This window comes from Balaenoptera physalus, assembly GCF_965194825.1.
Source record: "Balaenoptera physalus genome assembly, chromosome: 15".
In the NCBI taxonomy this organism is placed as follows: domain Eukaryota; kingdom Metazoa; phylum Chordata; class Mammalia; order Artiodactyla; family Balaenopteridae; genus Balaenoptera; species Balaenoptera physalus.
In genome coordinates this window covers 42,875,516-42,894,111 of record NC_138894.1, presented here as the reverse complement: position 1 = coordinate 42,894,111, position 18,596 = coordinate 42,875,516, and the positions used below count along the sequence as shown (strand labels likewise).

The 18,596-nt window shown below is 51.5% G+C and overlaps 2 protein-coding genes across 8 annotated transcripts in view; one reads left to right on the top strand and one right to left on the bottom strand.

Moving 5' to 3' along the window:
- Positions 1–18,596, top strand: part of CEP68 (centrosomal protein 68) — a 36,689-nt gene that overhangs the window by 10,806 nt on the left and 7,287 nt on the right. For 5 of the 7 annotated variants that reach the window (XR_014253959.1, XM_082426612.1, XM_082426611.1 and 2 more), the window contains exons 2-5: positions 8,558–8,941; positions 10,605–12,134; positions 13,572–13,694; positions 17,331–17,427. Coding sequence is in view for 6 of the 7 variants with exons in the window: in XM_082426612.1 (XP_082282738.1) it covers positions 8,600–8,941; positions 10,605–12,134; positions 13,572–13,694; positions 17,331–17,427 (2,092 nt within the window). In the remaining variant the exon portion in view is untranslated. The other 2 variants (XM_082426614.1, XM_082426615.1) reach the window with 2 other exon arrangements.
- RAB1A (RAB1A, member RAS oncogene family) overlaps positions 17,299–18,596 on the bottom strand; it is a 36,999-nt gene continuing 35,701 nt past the window's right edge. The window contains exon 6 of the mRNA XM_082426666.1: positions 17,299–18,522. Coding sequence (XP_082282792.1) covers positions 18,430–18,522 — 93 coding nt within the window. The 3' untranslated portion in view covers positions 17,299–18,429. The remainder of the gene's footprint in view (positions 18,523–18,596) is intronic.

The following is an 18,596-nucleotide window of genomic DNA, read 5'->3' as shown; positions in this document are numbered from 1 at the left end:
GCGGGGCTGTCTCGGCTGCTGGGGACTCACTTTCCCTCGCGGCCTCGCCCTGGGCGTGTCTTGTTTACACTGCGCGCTCGCTGGGCCCAGGTTCCCCGGGGCCCGCGCTGCTCCCGTATCTGGTCTACGGCAGAGACCCTCTCTCACCCGCTCAGGATCATTACCACTGTTAAGATGGAGACGAACGATGCCTTCTGGTCACCTTGAATGCAGCAGCCCCGCTGCCGAGGGGAAAAAGCAATTTGTCTCACTTTTTTTGCCTGAAGGGGCCACCCTTTCCAACTGTCATCGCTAGAACGGTTCTCAGCCCAGGGGCACAAGTCCAAAACCTGTTTCAGGCCCTTTTAATCATTAGGTTGGGTTCGGTGTATTGTTTGTAATAAAAATGAGCGGAAACCTGCCAGTGCCAGAGCAAATTTGGACCTCACTGGGAATTCATTGGAGTGGGTAGGGGAAGGCGGGCAGGAAGATAGATGACATTCATAAATACCCTTACGTTCCTGGACCTAGGGTGTAAAGGGTATCGTTAAAATGCATGACAAAATGTGTTGGGTCAAGGAGTCAACGATACAGGGCTTGGTTAAAAGAGGTAGAGGTCACCCCTTCTCATCCTTGTTCCCTCCACTACCTGGGTCGGTCAGTTCTGGGCCACCCGGTACAGAAAAGAGCGAACAATTCAGGTTTCATGTCTTCTGGAAAGCTTTTTAAAGCCCTTGCCCTACCCCACAACTAATAATCGCTCCCTCCTTTGCACAGCCTTCCATAGCCTCTGATTTTATACATCACACTGTATTGTGGTTTCTCCAGCCCGTAGCACAGTTCTTGGAACATAGAAGGCACTCAGTGATTGAAGGAAGCCGAAAGAAAACAAAAAATCAGCAGTGTAGCCAAAAGTTGACAAAATAAAAACTTTAATTCCTTTAACTCGGCCCAATTATTCTTACAGGCGAGGGAGACAGTTGAGCTCTGGCTCTCAAGTCAAATCAGACTTTAGCTCCGCCATGTTAGTAACTCTATGGACAAGTTATTTAACTTCTGTATGCCTCAGTCTCTATATAAAGTGGGAGTGACAATAGGTCCTACTCCATTATTTCTGAGGTTTAAGTAAAATATTGACATAAAGTGCTTAGCATAGTTCCTGGCACAAAGAAAATGTTTAGTAGCTGTTAGCAGTTGTTAGGATAAAAATAAACGTACTTGAACAGATTCACTAGTGCTAAATATCTGTATAGTATTTGACCCTTCAGGTTCTGTCTGCCTCTTGGTCCTTATCTGTTCCTTGATTTTAAAAAATCCCTTAAGCCATTCGAGACTTTTCCCCCCACTGTAAAAGTATTCCATGGAAGATTACTTGTTTATGCGTTTAGAGTACCTCTACCCACTGGAGATTGATGGAGTGCCAAATAACAATTTGGCCAAGTAGTACAGTAGTATTTGATGCACTCTTCATGTGGTCTGTTACTCAAAATGGTCATGTGAAAACAGAGGAGATGGGGGCTGATACAGCTGACAAAAATGTTGGTTCAGATGGAGGTGGACTTGAAGTGGCTTCTCTCCTTTTAACTTAAATCTGTTCTCCCTTAAAAACTGTCTCCTATCTTTAAAGTTGTTCACAAACATTGTGAAAAGTGGAAGAAGTCTTCTGGTAGCTCTAAAACTATTTGCCAGACCTTGAGGTGGCACATACATCCCCTAGGAGGATGTTGCCTCACTTCCAGGTTTTCCTGTACCACTTTCTGGTCACAGGAAACAGGCTAAGTTGTCCATTTCCTTCCAGCTGTAGGTCCCCTTGGCATGTCAGTTTCTCAAATTATTTGGAGTCCCCAAAGCAAAAACCGTACCTCTTCTCACTTATAACTATCTCAGGAGAATTCTGGTCTCTGATTCTGCTTTTAGTGTAGTCACATGAATCTTGAATCCTTTCTAGGGAATACTGTTCTTTCTGAAGATGCCCTTCCAGTTGTGACATTCTATAATTAACCATTAAAAACCTGCCACAAGGTGTGAGCTTTTTCTAGTGTCCTGTTGGAAAGACCTTAAGGACAAGGACCATAATTTTCCTTCTTTGTATGCCTCGCATAAGTAGGCGCTTGATGAATGGTTGTAAAGCCATCATAGTTCCCTTTCAAGGCCCTGAAACAGGCTTACTAACCTGGTGGTTCTGAAACATTACTGTGCTTACCAACCACCTCGAGAGCTTGCTAAAATGCAGATTCTGATCCCAAAGCTCTGGGGTAGTGCCTGAGAATCTGCATTCCCAACAGGCTCTGAGGTGCTGCATATGCTGCTTTTCCGTGGACTTTGAGTAGAAAAGTACTAACATAAGTATCTACATTTGCTTTTTAGATGTACTGGTAAACAGGCTTTGTTTCCTTCTGGTATTGAGATGAAGTCTTGGATTTAGGAGTTGTTGGGTTTTTTTTTCCTTCTGTTTTTAACAGTTCCTCTATTTTGTTCCAAAAATGATTTGAGGAATCTTTCCAAAATAGTTTCAGTGTAACAAGATTTTTAATAAAAGTGATTGAGGCAGATAGGGTAAAAGAAAATTAAGAGAAATCAAAGATAAGTACAAAAGGTGAGTGCCTCTCTGTGCTATACATTTTACTTGGGTGGGACTACTGATTTGGTTCTGAGCTTCCAAGCAGCAAGAGCAAAGAGGAGAATATTTTTTGGAACCAGTTTTGCCAGTACCTATATAAAGTAAAAACAAACTGGCTACTCAGTGAAACAGCTGTTTCTATTACTGAGACCTGAGAATTCTTCTCCAAAGAGAAGTGTTCTTAATAGTATCGCCAGAAAATCAGTAAGATTCTTACCAATCTTCATACGATTAGCCCAGCAGACTCACAGAAAACTGTCAGTACAGTAAAAGCAGTGGCCTGTGGAACTGCGGCCATGTGGTCCAGGGCCAGCTTCTTCAGACAGTAGGAACGATTTTTGTTACAGGGCAGCTGTTTTTCGGCCTTGCTCTTTGGTGGGAACAGTGTCCAGTTGATTGACATGTTCAGTCCCCATCATCCTCATACTTCGAGCTTTGTTGGATGGCAACAATCTACTGACTGCTGAGGAGGCCAGAGAGCTTGGGGTTGAGGGGAGGGGTGGCTGGAAGCTCAGGTAAGATCCTTGTAGATGTGACAGTTGCACCTCTTTAAAGGTCATCTAAAGACCTCTCATGACAAGTTAGAAGACTGGCCTTGCTGCGAGGTTCTCTGCAGCCCCAGTCAGCCAGCTATTGAGTGCGAGTGTGAAAGGAGGGGAGAGCAGTCTGGTGGCAGCCTTCCCACCACTTTATTAGAGGGACCCAGTGTGCCTCCTAGGGCCCTGGAGGACTCTTTGACTCCAAGCAAAAGGTAAGGAAGCTGCCCCAGTGGCGGGGAAGGAAAGGGGCTACTGGGGCCAAGGATCCTGAAGACGGCGTCGACCTATTGCCAAGCTGTGGGAGATGAGTCTACCCCTTCATAGCTTTGAGCCTGTTCTCCCTTTTCATTTTGCTTGCTTTCACCTGCCAAGGAGGGGGACAGAACACTCAGGGTGACCTGCCCCACAGGGAAAGACAGGGCCATTGTGGAGGGCTGATGGGCTGCAGGGCTCATACATCCAAGGAAGGAGCAGGTGGAACGGCGGCAGGTCCGCCTCCCAGTCTCAAACCTCCCGCCACAGCGTTCCCGGCACCCCCCCACCCCCCGAGGCAGGCCTGGCCCTCTTGTGACTGCCCCTTTTGTTGGCCTCCCCCGCATAAGTCTTTACCCGCTTTCATGCTGCCGCCCATGCCTGGACTGGTGCTGTCCATCTCGTTCCCCCAGAAGCCTTCCAGCAACCTGACAGTGCTGGGTCCTCCCCACTGGCCCCCTTTCCTTGTGGGTAGCTTTATGTTCCTAGAGAAAGTGGCATTGAGAGCCTCTTTGTCTGCTTCTCTGGCCAGATTCTGCCACTGTGTGTGCATGCCGTGACCGCTGACACCTGTGGCCTCCTGCAGAAGCAGCACGGAGCTTCAAGGCTTTGGCCCTTGAACTGGTAGGGCTGGCTCTGTCAGGCAGCGCCTGGCCTCCGTGGCCGGTACAGGTGCTGTCTGTGCACTTGGCTACAGAGACAGGCCCTGACCAGAACCCAGCTTCCTGGGCGGAGTTGGTATTAATCAGGTTGTTTGGAAGGGGAGCTTGTGATGTACAGAATCGTGGGGAAAGTCTTTTTGATCAGAGGAGGATTGCTCCCTAAGTCGATCATTTGTACATTTAAATGGTTAAGAGAGGGGCATCACCACCCACCCCCCAACACACACGCGCACACCTCCCAGTCCTCTGTTCTCCATCCTGGACAGAAGCAAGTGGGAGGAAGTCCTGGTAGCTGTGACAGGCCTGCACGAGGGTGGTGCAGCAGGTACCAGGAAGCGTCAGGAGTCCAGGCTTACCCAGTTAGTGTGACCCCATACTTCTACTGTAGGGCAGGAGTAAGCCACGCCTACGTAACTCCTAATTATATCTGGTAGGTCATACGGTCTCTGCAGGTCCTGGAAACTAATGGAGAATTTTAATACCAAACTCCAGGTGGTCCCTAGAACATCGTGAAGCTTATGTGTCTTGTCGCTTGGTTTGGCCAAGCACAGGGCTGAACTGGTGTGTGCAGACCTTTCTCAGATGGGAGGCTTGAATTCATTGTTCATTGTCTGTGCTCAGAGCTCTCCGGTCACTCTGTCCAATCTCCTGTTGCTTCCCGGTTAGGAAGGAGGCTGAGTGAGGCCTCTGCCCACCAAGGAGCTGCTAGCCTCCAGAAACACTGTAAAATGTGTGATCAGAGAGCAGGGAGGACCCACGTAGAGTAGTAGGTTGTTTGAAGCTACAGACAGCATAGCAGGTTGTTTTCATCTGAGCAGTCCATTGGGTGTTTAGGAAAGGAGTAAGCTGTCTCTCACTGGAAGGGTTCAAGCAGAATCCCCATCTCCACCCTCACCCTCAGAGGGTTAGAAGGAATGATGATGTGTAAAATCTAGAATCTATGGAAACGAGGACTGGACTTTCATGCAGTATTACAGATGCCCACCTGACAGGTGCAGACAGAGTTGAGCCCTAGAAATCCAGAGCTTATACATTTGCTAGGCTGATGTTTTCTTCAACATGATTGATGTATTCAGCAGTCATTACTTCAAGGAGTTTCCCCTGATTATCTCGCTCCGATTTGATTTCTCTTTTCTTTGTATTCTGTAGTACTTTACATAGAATTTGGAATGAACACTCATGGACTTTTTTTCTTTCACATGAATCTGTCTTAGTTCTCATATAAAACTCCTGTGGCACAGGAAAAATACAGCATGATTTGTTAGGCAGATTAATACGTAAGATTATGAAGGTACTGCGTATCCAGACTGAGAAAATAACCACCTATAATCTGTCTCTTCAGAAGTACCATTTCCATGAAAGTCACTGAATTTCAGACCTTCTTTCCTGGTTGCTGAAGGGCCTCTGGCGACACTGTTAACCTAGTTCAGGTTTGTATGTATACTTGAAAGTTATCTAGAGGTATATCTCCTGCATAGCTTATAATTCTAGCTCAACACTCACCCCCAGAATGAACGGATACCTTCTTTTTTGAATAACGAGATCCAGACAAGACAAATCAAAAATACATCATTAAAACAAAGACAGAGATCATTTGTTTGCACCCCTCTTTTGCCCCAGCATCATCTTATTCCAGTCCTGTCTTATGACCACACGCTTTAGTGGAGGGGGAGAGGACTAGGAGAGTAAAAGGGGTATTAGCCACCCATCATGGCCCAACTCTGGCCATTGAGAGAATTTCTAGAGGTGGAGCAAGAAGTAGAAATTGGGGGCTGCAGGCTAGATTCAGCCGTCACCCTAATATTTCCAGCTTGTGGGCTCAGCTTATTCCTCTAATTGTGAAAACACAGTTTGCCTGAATCGTCTTCATGTGCAGTTTCTTAAATAGCCAGTAGGTGAGGATGTGGCTCCATGAAAATCGTTCTCGGCAGGACTTGGTCACTCATCTCTTTGTCCCTGTACCAGCCTCTCCCCTCTTCTACTTTGTGTGTCTTTCTGTTTTGTAACTTGTTCCCCAGTTTATAAAGAGCTTGGGTTCTGGAGTCACACAGGCCTGGATTTGACTCTCTCTGAGAGGTTTCCCCCTCTGTGAAATGAGGATAGGAGGACCTGCCTTCTGCGGGAAACTGGCACTCTCTCAGGCCACCGGTGGGAGTATAAATTGATGCCACCCGGTGGAGGTAGAACATATGCCAGAAGTACGCATGCGGGCCCCCTTCGCCTCAGCAGTTCTCCTTCTGACTTTTGGCGCTGTGGGTGTGCTAGCACGCGTGCAGTGGTGTGTGTGTGTGGTTCACACAGCGTTGTGTGTAGTAGCAAAAGGTTGGATCTAACGTGAATACCCACCAGTAGGGGACCGGTGGAACATGCTGGCGTGCATCCTTACAGTGGAGTACAGTGCTGGGCAGCGGTTAAGAAAAAGAGAGCGCTGTCTGTTTATTGCTAAGGAAAGATCTCCAAGATATTTCATTTTTTTTTTTTAACTTCATACCATATTTTATTTATTTATTTATTTTTGGCTGTGCTGGGTCTTCGTTTCTGTGCGAGGGCTTTCTCCAGTTGCGGTGAGTGGGGGCCACTCTTCATCGCGGTGCGCGGGCCTCTCACTATCGCGGCCTCTCTTGTTGCGGAGCACAGGCTCCAGACGCGCGGGCTCAGTAGTTGTGGCTCACGGGCCCAGTTGCTCCGCGGCATGTGGGATCTTCCCAGACCAGGGCTCGAACCCGTGTCCCCTGCATTGGCAGGCAGACTCTCAACCACTGCGCCACCAGGGAAGCCCGATATTTCATTTAAAAAAAAAGAAGAAAGAAAAGCAAGGTTCTGAACAGCGTGTCCTGTACAGTTTGCTACTTTCATGTAAAAAGAGGGGGAAGGATGAAGTAGATTTTTGTGTTTGTCTGCATATACAATCAAGAGATGAGAAACACACACAGCTTTAATTAGACTATTTACCTGTTTTTGTGGGAGTATGTAGTGGTAAGCATTTTGCTTGATTTATATGAAAAAATACCTGCTTTTTCTTCCTCTGTTGGACTCCTTCGTTCCTTGCAAGGTGACTTTCTGCACTGATTCCGCCCCTCCCCCCCCAAACACTAGCTGACACTCAGCATGCGCTGTGCACAGGCGCTGTCGTCATGCCCCGCATGCCCTGGCTCGTTTTAGGAATGGGGACAGGGCTGGAGGGAGACTTACATGTGCAGTGTATTTTATATTTGAACCACGTGTGACCGGTTCAGGACAGTCATTCTTCTGATTAGTCCCTGCGCGCGTGCTGCTGGCCGTGAGGAGGAGATGAGAGTGCGTGTGACGTGTGTTGTGCTCTAGGCTCGCCTCTGATTGTCTGGAGCCTCGCCAGGCAGGCAGGGCAGGACACTCTTGTTTTCCGGGCACACGGTCCGCACCAGTGGTGGTTCTCAGTGTGAGGGCCCACCCAGCAGGATGAGCCCGCGGCCCCAGCCTCCTCTGCCCTCTCTGGCTTCCCTGCTGCCACTGGCGCCTCCTCTTGCCGTCATCCGCCTTCTCGTCTCTGAGGACGTGGGGCTGTTTCTGGCCAGGTTTTAGCTTTGAGGTTGACCCAGTGCATTCCAGGCGGCCGCCCAAATCCCGGGCACTTGCGCTTCCCTCACCTCCCTGTCCAGATCCTCCTGGAGTTCTCTTCCTGCCCGTTTTTTTGTCCCACCCCATCCGGTCAGGGCTCCTGGCAGAGCCCCTGCCTGCACACTCAGGCTGGGGGGTCTCCCTCTGTGGCCCCTGAAGCTCCTGTTGGAACGGTTCTGTTTTCAGATCCAGCTCCCAGATTGTTCCTTCTCTCGCCCCGAGTGCTCACCCTGGTACACTGCCCGGCCCCCCCCCACCCCGCCCCATCTGCCCGCCACCTGCCCGGTGTGCTTCTCTCTCACTGTCAGGTGCACGCACGCGGTGTGACCGTTGCCGTTGTTACCAGCTGGATTTCCACGGTTCCCTCAGTCGCCGGTTACCTGTAACCCAGTCAGCAGGAGGAGAGCTGCCGCTGCCTCCGGTCACGGGCCATCTTGGAGCCCCACAGGCCGGGTGTGGGTGCGAGGCTGCCTCTCGGCCTCCGCGGCCTGGAGCCGCCTGCCGCCGGGTGTGTTGCCACGACAACTGCTGCAGGCTGGCGCAGGGGGGGCCCAGGCCAGGCCCCTTCCCCAGCGGGGCTAGGCCAAAGCGACAGGGGCGGAAAGGTGACTTGAGGTGGGACAGACCTTGACTCTGATCGGGGCCTGCACTGAGCCTCCTGGCACCTGCTGCTGGGACTGCTGCCAGCCACGCAACAGCAGAGGACACAGTGACGTGCTCCCATGTCCCTTGTGGACGGGTCTGGAGCTGAGGAAAAGCCAGCCCTCTGTTTTCCTTCGAGGAGGGAGCCATCATTTGCTCTTTTGGCCAAAAAAGTGTTTGTCTTAATCATTAAAATGTAAAAAACAAGGTTTCTTAGCCGTAGATGCAGAAAGCTTCTCTTTTTCTCTCCCCTTCCCATTTTGTAGGGAGCTGAAGCTTCAGCAGAGCCCTGATCTAGGAATATCTCGATGGCCCTGGGAGAAGAAAAGGCAGAGGCAGCCGCGGACGCGAAGGCCCCGTGCCCTGGGGGGTGGAGCTGCCCGGAGCAGGAGCTGGATCCTGCAGGACCTGCGCACGGGGAGCAGCTGCCCCACCTGGAAGCCGAGGGGGGGCCTGCCTCCGCTGTCGGGGGTGCCCAGGGGCTCCCTGCCTGTCACGGTGGGGCTGGCCCTGGCCCCTCGGGAGCCTGCCAGCCGCAGGCCAACGGGGCCAGCAGGGAGCCGGCAGCGGGTGGGTCTAAGCCGGCTCTCAGTTCCCTGCTTCCCCCTGCCAGCCTGGGGACTGGAGATTTGCACTCCGTGAGAAGCCAGGTAGGGGCTGAGGCAAGTGGGACTGTAGCTTCACCTAAAGCTGTCCTCTGAGAGTACCTTCCAGCACTGTGTCAGCATCTTACACGCTTTCCCAGCCTCCGTACGAGGTGGGGAAGTCGGGGAGCTTGGGTGTGATGATTTCTGTTTTACAGCTTCACATAGAGAGTTGGGCCTTGGGGCCAGCAGGGGGCTCTGTCCACAGCATCTCCTGTTCCTCAAGAGTGTGACTGGTGACCTTTTGAGGATCAGGGACGCTATGGCCAAGACCTACTGTCCAGAGGGCTAGGCCAGGGGAGCCCTGACGGGGGGAGCCATGTCCTGTTTTTGACTTGGTGATGTGTAGGCTTTACAGCGCCCCTGAGGAGATGTGGGAAAGGCGGGTCCGGGGCTGTGGGCTCCTGAGGGCTCTTAGACTGTATCCCCTTGGGACCCAGGGAACCTGGCGGTACCTTAGAGCCCCTATGGTGGGCAGCACCATCTCTGGGCAAGGAGAATTTTGGGGGCCTCCCTGATGACAGGGCAACTTCGCCTGATGGGAGTCACGTGGAGCAGGGAGTCCTGCCTGTGTCTGTGACCTCAGGCAAATCACTGGATCTTTCAGGCCCTCAGTATAGTCGGGAAGGTTACCTGATGGACCTGTCCCTCCCATCTCTACGTCCTGTTATGTTCTGCTTGCCAAGTCCTTTCATGGGAACGGCTTTGATCTCTTCCGTGTCATTGTGGCATTGACCGCCACATGCTGCCCCCAGAGCCCCATCTTGGGAGGAGGTGCTGAGCTGACTGTCTGGGAGAAAACAGAGGCTAGGCCCACCTGCCTGGGGGCTAGGGGCGGTGCAAGGCTCGGGTACCTGAGACAGATTCAGTGAGGCTGGCGGCACGTGAACAAATGCAGAAATGGGCTGTTCCCTGAGTGCGGGTCTGGTGCTATTGTAACGCTGCTGTTTGTTGAGCTCTCACCCTGTGCTTTTCACCCTTGAGCTCATTTAATCCGCATTTCCTGAGGAAGCGGTCCTACCACTACCCCCGTTTTACAGGTGAGAGAAGTGAGGCTCAAAGTCGTACATCTGGAAGCTGGCAGCTAGGGCCTGGCCTCAGGTCTGTCTGGTTCCAAAGCCCATGCCCTTAACCTCTGTGCTGTCCTGCCCGCCTTGGCGGCAGCCTCTTCACCGAGCATGTTAAAAACCTGAAGTGAAGAGGCTGAGGCGGATGACTCACTTTGCCACGCGTCACCGCTGGGCGTGAGCTGAGCCAGGTGGGCTGCCTGACTGCCGGGTTCGGATGCGAGTCCCGTCAGCGACAGAACGGTTGAGGTTCTGCCCGCCCAGGACACGCTTCTCAAAGGTTAGGCAGTGTGTTCCAACTTCAGCACGACAGAGCTCCTTGAGTTCTGCTCGCTCGCGAACTAGGCATCTGCGGAGGGAGAACTTCGGAAGGGACGGGGGGTGGGATCAGCTCGGGGCAGGCAGTCTGCTCCCCGGAGCAGGCTGCGTCTCCAGCCGCCAGCAGCACACTCTGTCTGATTCTTGCACCGGGTAGCAGGCTCTTCCTTTCAAGACCTTTCCTCAGTATCATCTGGGTCCCCAGAGAAAAGCGCCAACTTGTCATTGAGGGAAGAAATTTGACGTGCTTATTTTCACCTTTTCCTTCCCTCCTGTCACTGCAGATGGAGGAGACTAGGCTTTCTGCCTCAGAGGAGCTACCTCAGACTCGCACCATTCCCAGAACCACCGCTCTTTGCTCAGGACGTGGTGCCGACACTGACGACGACCCGCCCCCAGTGGAGTCGCCGCAGGTGCTAGCCCGCAGCCCGCAGTCTCACGTCTCGGGGTGCCCGTTCCCGTCAAGGTGGAGGTCCGCCGTGAGCCCAGGTGCCACTGCGCCTCAGTCTTCCAGCTGCAGCGTCTCTGCCTCATCCCCGGGCAGCAGCCTCCAGGGTCACCAGGAGAAGGCGGAGCCTCAGAGTTGCTCCCTTGCCAAGGTCTCCTCCTCCCTGGAGCTGGCTGTGCCGCCGTCGACCCCCTCGGTGGTGGGGCTGGGGCCTCGGTTCCAGTGGTCGCCCCAGCCAGTGTCCTCAGGGGGCGATGCTCCCGGGCTGGGCAGGAGGCGCCTCTCCTTCCAGGCCGAGTACTGGGCCTGCGTGCTGCCGGATTCCCTGCCTCCGTCCCCTGACCGCCACTCCCCGCTCTGGAGCCCGAATAAAGAGTATGAAGACCTGCTGGACTATACTTACCCCCTCAGGCCCGGGCCTCAGCTCCCAAAACACCTTGACAGCCGCGTGCTGGCTGAGCCCGTCCTGCAGGACTCAGGCGTAGACCTGGATAGCTTCTCCGTCTCCCCAGCAAGCACTCTGAAGTCACCCACTAATGTCTCGCACAGTTGCCCAGCAGCAGAGGCCGCTGCCCTGCCGTTCTCAGGGCCCAGAGAGCCGATCTCTAAGCGGTGGCCCTCTGGAGTACCCCAGAAGCAGGGCAGTGTGGGGTTGGCATCTTGTAGCCCCATTGCCTCTACCCCCAGAGCCCCAGGCAGTAGGGACGCTCCTTGGGAGAGCAGAGAGCCAGCCCTGAGGGGCATGAAGCACTGGCCACCTGTGGGCAAGCACCTTGAGCTGGGCTCTCCCCACCTGAGAACACGGGACAGAGGGTGGCCCTCACCCAGGCTGGAAAGGGAGAAGGGGGCCAGCCAGGGTATCGGGCACTTCGCCTGCGCGGAGTCTGGGTGGAAACCACAAGAGGAGGTGGAAAGTGATGACGAGTATCTGGCCCTGCCCTCTCGGCTGACGCAGGTGTCTAGCTTGGTTTCGTATCTGGGTTGCATTCCCACCTTGGTGCCCCTGCCCACTGATGCTGCCGAAGGGCAGAGATCCCTGGACGTGTCAGACAGTGATGGGCCAGCTTCCCTCCCGTCGGACTCCAGCCAAAGCCAGCTTCCCTCTGGGGCTGCCCTCAGAGGGTCCCGGAGCCCTGAGGACCACAACCACTGTTTGCTGCGCTCCTTCGTCCGTGCAAGGGGCTCAGCGGGAGAGGGCGGTCTGGTGAGCAGCCAGGCCCTGGGGGTCTCCTCTGGACTGCTGAGAACACGCGCCTCCTTGCCGGCGATGTTGGACCAGCGGGCATTCTCGGATCCAGATGCCAAAGGGCAGCCTCCCAGGAGAGGAGGAGAGCAGGGAAAAGAGTCGCTCGTGCAGTGTGTGAAGGTAAACTCAGCATTTCAGAGGAGTCGTCTTTCTTCCCCCAGCCCACTCACTTCATAATAAAACCTAGTGACACTGAGTACTTATGCGCCAGGCACTGTATTGCACCTTCTCCTGTCTAATCCTCATGACTTTCTACTGGCGTTCTCATATCACAGTTGGAGAAAAAGGCGGTGAGACATGAGGTAACCTACCCGTGCACAGTTAGCAAGGGCTGGAGCCTGAGCTGCTAACACTATCCAGGCTGCTCCCCGAGGCACTTGACCTTGAGGATTAACGGGTACTCTGCACAGGAAGGACCTGTGCTCAGATGCCTTCAGGAAATACGGGCTCAGTGAAAGTGTTTCTTGGCCGAAGGACTTCTCAGAGCTTCAGTTTGATAAAACGGTGTAACTGCAGGGTTGGAGGTATCAGATGCACCATTTCCTAGGCTTCTTGGTCACTGAACCTTCTCTTGTGGACCACCTAAGACTACCAGGAGGTGGAGCTAGTGCTTCGTGGAATAGGGTTGTCAGCATCAGGCAGATGTGAATTTTGGCTCAGTCTCTTCAGTTTGCTCATTTGTAGAATGGGGAGCTTTGCCTCTGTGGGACTGTCGTGTGGATTAAATGAAGTAATTCATGTCGAGCGCTTCGCGTAGTCCCTGACACAAGGATGTTTGGAGCGTGGCTGTACACACACTCGGAGAGCCCACGGCCTGCCTTCCGGCTGAGCGCCCAGGTGCTGTGTCCACACGGCAGCAGGGCAGCCAGCCCGAGGGCTGTGTCCCCAATAGCGACATCACAGAAGGGCTTTAACCTGCCCCCCGATGTCCCGTGGATGACTTTATTTGTACGGTGGAGCAGGTAGGACAGGTGTTAGCGTGTGCCCTCCTTTGTGATGAAAGATTGAGAGAGACCGTGGGGTGAAGTGCTTGGGTCACAGCCACCCCTGATGAGTGGGTGGCAGGAGTCTAGGGCCCCAGCTCCCTGGGCGGGTGGGAGCAGAACAGGGACAAGCAGTTTTAATTCAGTCGTTTTCAGGCATAGGATCAGGTCAGTCACGATCATGGTCACGTATTTTACGTCCACGTTTTCCCCAGGAGCAGTTTTAGAGTTGGCGGTAGTGCTGACCCAGGAACTGGTCTCTGTGCCAGGCAGGCCCCTTCTGGGCTGTCCCTGTCCCTGCCCTCACCTGAGCTCCTCTGTCCCTACCTGTGGGGCTGGACTTTCTCAGACTGAGGGGGCCACAGAACCAGGTGCGCTCTTCTTATTGCCCTGGCGGAGGTCTGGAGTCACGGGGTGGGGACAGGCATGGAGGAGAGAGGAGACAACACCTCAGTGGGGAATGCTCGCGAAAGGCACACAGTCTGTATCCTGGGATTCCCCCAGGTATTTTTAGCCTTTGAAAATGTAAACAGCGGTTCCATGTGTAACACCACGTGTTAATTTGTCTACACAGGCATTTTGCTGTCAGCTGGAAGAGCTGATCCGCTGGCTGTATAATGTAGCAGACGCTGCTGACCACCTGACTGCATCCAGGTCCAGCCTTACAGGCCTCAAGTCTTCTCTGCAGCTTTACCGGGTAATATGTGGTCCTGGCATCTGACTGTTCACTCACGAGAGTGGTGGCTAAATTACTTGATTAGAAAGTAGAAGTTCAAATAACTGATGCCATGTATGTTGTGGTCCAGTGACTTTTACCTGAAATCTAATCAGAGGTTCTTTTCAAATCCTTAGTGCTGAAAAGCCGTAACATGTGTGAGTTATTTCCCAGGCCAAATAGAATTTGAGCAAAGTGCATTTTATTTATCCTCAATCAAAAATACTTCAGGGTTATTTGTGATGTGATTTTCCAAATATCTCAGGGATTGATAGGCATAGATCTGCACTCTTCGGAAGTCATGAGTCACACGTGGCTATTGAAATTAAGTAAAATTAAAGATCAGATTTTTCAGTTATCTGGCCACATTCCAAGTATTCAGTCATCACATCTGTCTGGTGGCTACCATATTGATTGAACAGAGCATTCAGAACTTTTCCAGTATCACAGAAAGCTCTTTTGGACAACACTGACTGGATTTAAGGATCTGAGCAGCAATTGTACTGACTCTAGAATATACACAAGGCATTTTGATGGTATTTAAACAAAAATAGGATCCAGTTTGCTTCTGAAGGTATTTTTTGGGGGGTGGAGGTTGCCTCTTTTTAGATTTTGTTATTTAAAAAATCTCTTTGTGGGTTCTGGTTAACTTTAGAACAGGTGTATTTTGGGTGACAGTCTGTGCTGTTCTGGCATAATTATCAGTATTTGAGCAGATACACACTCTAAGGGGCATCATGCCTGGGTGCAGACATGCTCTTATGGTAGAAAGACACCCTGAATGTCGCCTCTTGTCCTTAGCCTCCGTGTTTGAGGCCTGTGTCCCACAGACGACTGGGCCCCCTCCTGCCAGTCTTTGCAAAATGACAGTCATCTCCCTCAAGCCAAAGACACAGCACTGAAAAGCAGCTACCTCCATGCCCCAACTCCCTGCCAGCTCAGACAAGAAGCAAGGGTCCAAGCTGGGAGCTGCGGCACTAACCAGAGGTGTGAGGGCAGGACAAGGTGGAGAGAGAAGGAAAGGCTGCCCGGCAGGACTGAGGTAGCACATCTCAGAGCAGCGGCCTGTCAGTTAGCCAACAACAGGACTCCGCCAGCTATGTGAAGGCGCCGGCGCAGGAGTGTTTAACTGGGGCCCCATTTATCTGGATCAAAGGGGCCTGTGAACATGGAAGGGAAGTTTTTTTAATCATTTTCACTAACCTGTAAATGAAGTATAATTTTTTTTTTTTTTTACTGTAAATGTAGACAAAAAGCCACAGTAGTATTAGCAGTACCTCTGTCACCATCAGAAATCACTTATTTTCATTTCACATTACATATAGTTATAAACAGTTATCTTGAATTATCATTCACGTGCATCACTAATTTGAAACTTAGGTAGTTACCAGACCTGCTGCTGGATCCTGTTATTTGACACGTTAATAAGCACATCCTAAAAAAAAAAAAAAATTTTTTTTTTTACGTGACCTCCATAATTTATTTTGATGTCCCAGTATACATCTCTTTATATTGTGTATCCATTAACATAATATTGTAGATATAGTTATTTTTAACCCTTGTCTCTTAGCCTGTATGGTAGAGTTCAAAGTGATTTACACACCACCACTACAGGATTTTTATTTTTTTAAGGTGTAACTGATGTTTAATATTACATTACTTTCATGTGCATAACATAATGATTTGATATTTTTATGTATTGCAAAATGATCACCTCAATAGGCCTATTAACATTGATCACCATACATAATTACAAATTTTTTATGTGTGTGATGAGAACTTTTAAGATTTGTTCTCTTAGAGACTTTCAAATAAGCAACACAGTATTATTAATTATAGTCACCATGCTGTACCTTACATCCCCATGACTCACTTATTTTATAACTGAAAGCTTGTACCTCTGACACCTTTCACTCAAGTGTTCTGAATTGGATGATAATCAGTTACCCTAAGTATAAACATTAACTTTGACTGAAGTACCCACTGACTTCTAGCATGTCTGGTTGGCCAAGCCTTTCTCACCTCTTCTGAAGGAGTAGAGGTGGTATTTGTGGTCTGAACCTGATACTAGTCTAGAAAGGGTTTTCTGGGACAGTTCTTTGAGTAGGAGAGCGTGGGATTTACTTGTGCCTGAGCCAGGGCCGTACCACCCAACTCAGAGCTCCCACCACACCCAGGCAGGAGGGAGGGCCTTTGTTTTACAACTTGGAGCCAACTAAAGTTTGCAGCGGTGGTGGTGGGGGGGGGCTTGCCTGGGTGGGCCAGCTGCCCTACCCTAGTGGGAACGCTGTTTCCTGCTGTATGGAGAGAGGCTGCCAGAGTTCCTTTCCCAGAGTACGCTTGAGGAAGGAGAGGAAGGCCGAGAGCAAGGGTCCTCTGTGTGGGACCCCCGGAGAGTATGTGCAGAGCTGGGCAGGGCCCACCCCGGGAGGCCCAGGGGCACCACCACTGTGCGGAGAGGACGTTGCCTGGAAGTTGCCCTCGTTGGATCTACCTGGGTGGCCCTTCTGGAGTGCCCCCGCCCCGCTCCCGTCAGAGCCGGTGTCACGTAGAACAGCTCCATGCCCTCCGTTTTATCCCGCATTCTGTCCTCCTGCACCTCCACTTCCAGGGTGGTCGTAAGCAACTATCTTGCTCTGTGGGTAGAGCTGAGATCTGAGCTGGGAGTCACCCCTGCAGGTCAGCGAAGCCTAGCCCACTTGTGTCATCCACACAACCGTGTCACAGAGTGGGACCACACTGTCAACCCCTCCCCACACAGAATGGGGCTTGGCTCAGGCATATGTGTGAGCTACCTTGACCTAATATAAGCATGCACGCTTGTGTTCACATATTTTCACTTGTGACTCTTGTCTTACATACTTTGTCTTAATAACACAGTGGGTTCCTGGCAGCATATAAACTGCAGAGAGTGATAAAGAATAAAATAATAAGTATAGGTATTAGGGCAAAGGAAAACTGAAGACAGGAATACAGTAAATCCAAAAGTAAAATTGTAGATTCAAAATTAAACTGCCAGTTTCTGCACCCTGTACTAAAGGTGGTCATGGATTTGACTTTACATCTTAGCAGCTAAAGGAAAAACCAAAAACAGCTACAAGGCTTGATGCTGCGAGGGGAAAAGAAATCAGCTGCTTAGGAGACTGTCAGCTTCCCTTACGCCTTCCCATGTCCTGAAGTCCACAGAAAGCAGGACATTGAGGGGAGGATGTGGGGCGAGGCAGCAGCTCCCTGTGGTCATGTAAAACGCGTCGCTCTTGTGGCTCTTACTTACCAGGTCCGTGTTTTGAGACTCTCGTAGGCCTGTGAGTTTAAAGAGAACCCTGTGAGGTGTGGCACAAGCAGGAAACTCTGACTCCAGGCTGTTCGTGAGCTAGGCTCTGCCAGGGAAAAGAAAAGCTTTTCTTTTGTCCAACTGTAAACAGAAAAAAGGATTGATTCTGTGTTTGCCTTGGGCTCAGAGAAGGTGAAGTTAAACTATTGTACTGTTTACTTGGATTCTGAAGACTGGGTGGGTTAAAGGGGAATCCAGCTACTGAACAAGGGATCATTTTTAATAACTTTTACGAAATGGTAGTAATGAAACTTCTTTCTTTTTTTTTTTTGATATGCTTTAAGCAATTTAAGAAAGATATAGATGACCACCAGTCCCTGACGGAGAGCGTCATACAGAAAGGGGAGATTCTACTTCAGTGCCTGTTGGATAATACCCCAGGTGAGACGCTTGAGGTTTTGAATTAAGCCAGGGCTTAATCCCTCTCAGTGTAAGTCCGGGACCCACACTGTCACTGGGAAGGAGCCTAGTGCCAGAGTCCCTCCCATCCGTACCCGCTGCCTTCGACTCCCACAGCCGTCTGCCAGCCCCTCGAATCATCACGGCCCCGCGAGCACATGATGAGGCAGTCACAGCCCTGCAGGTGCTAAGAAGTTAGGCGTTGAGCCTGCAAGAACGGTGCTGTCTAGCTTCTGCTTTTCTCTTTCCTTGGTGGTGTCCTGGGTGGGAATGCTGGCTTTAGTCCTGTCCTTGGCTTTCGGCTAGGGTGTTCACAGCGGGGAGCCCCTAGGGTTCCCTTCCTTTCGCAGTGCGGGCTGGACCCCTCTCTGGTTTGGGGAGGGATTTGCTCCAGGATCTGAGAGCAGTCAGTCTGTTCTACAGGAAGAGACTGAAGGAAGAAGTGAACTGATGAGAGGGGACAAGTGGACAGCAGGGCACAAACTAAGCCTGAGCCCCTTTTGCAGGATGGGTTCCCAGGTTAGAAAGGTGTGAAAGTCACAGACTTCGAGAGTACATCTCAGCGTGCAGGGTGCAGGGGTTTATGATTGGCCTTGACCTTGCTGGGGGCAGATATGATAGGATGAGCTAGGAGAACGCTAGGTTAAAGCAGTGAACTGATGGACCACCCGCCCCCCCTCCCCCCACCTCCCAGAGCAGTCGCTATTTTCCTGTAAGACTGAACAAGTGTTGAAAGAGCCTGTCTATATCTTGCCTCAGTTTTGGAGTGAAATGGGGTTTACGCTGGAAGCAAACAGCATAAGCAGAAGTGGGCAGGCCCCACTGGCTTGAGATGGGATGAGGTGGCGCTTTCCTGACCAGAAGTGGTGGGCGGTGTGTGGTAGGGAGGTGGTGGAGACCAGAGTTTCTCAGCCTGAGCACCGCTGACGCTCTGGGCCGTGCGATGCTTTGCTGTGAGGGGGCCGTCCCGTCGCTGCAGGGTGTTCAGCAGCGTCCCTGGCCTCTACCCGTTAGACGCCACCAGCATCCCCCCAGTTGTGACAGCCCTGAACATCTCCAGACATTGCCAAAAGTCCCCTGGGAAGACAAAACCAAGATTGAAAACTGAATGGGCAGAGGGGCTTTGATGGGACCAGGAGCCACTGAAGGGT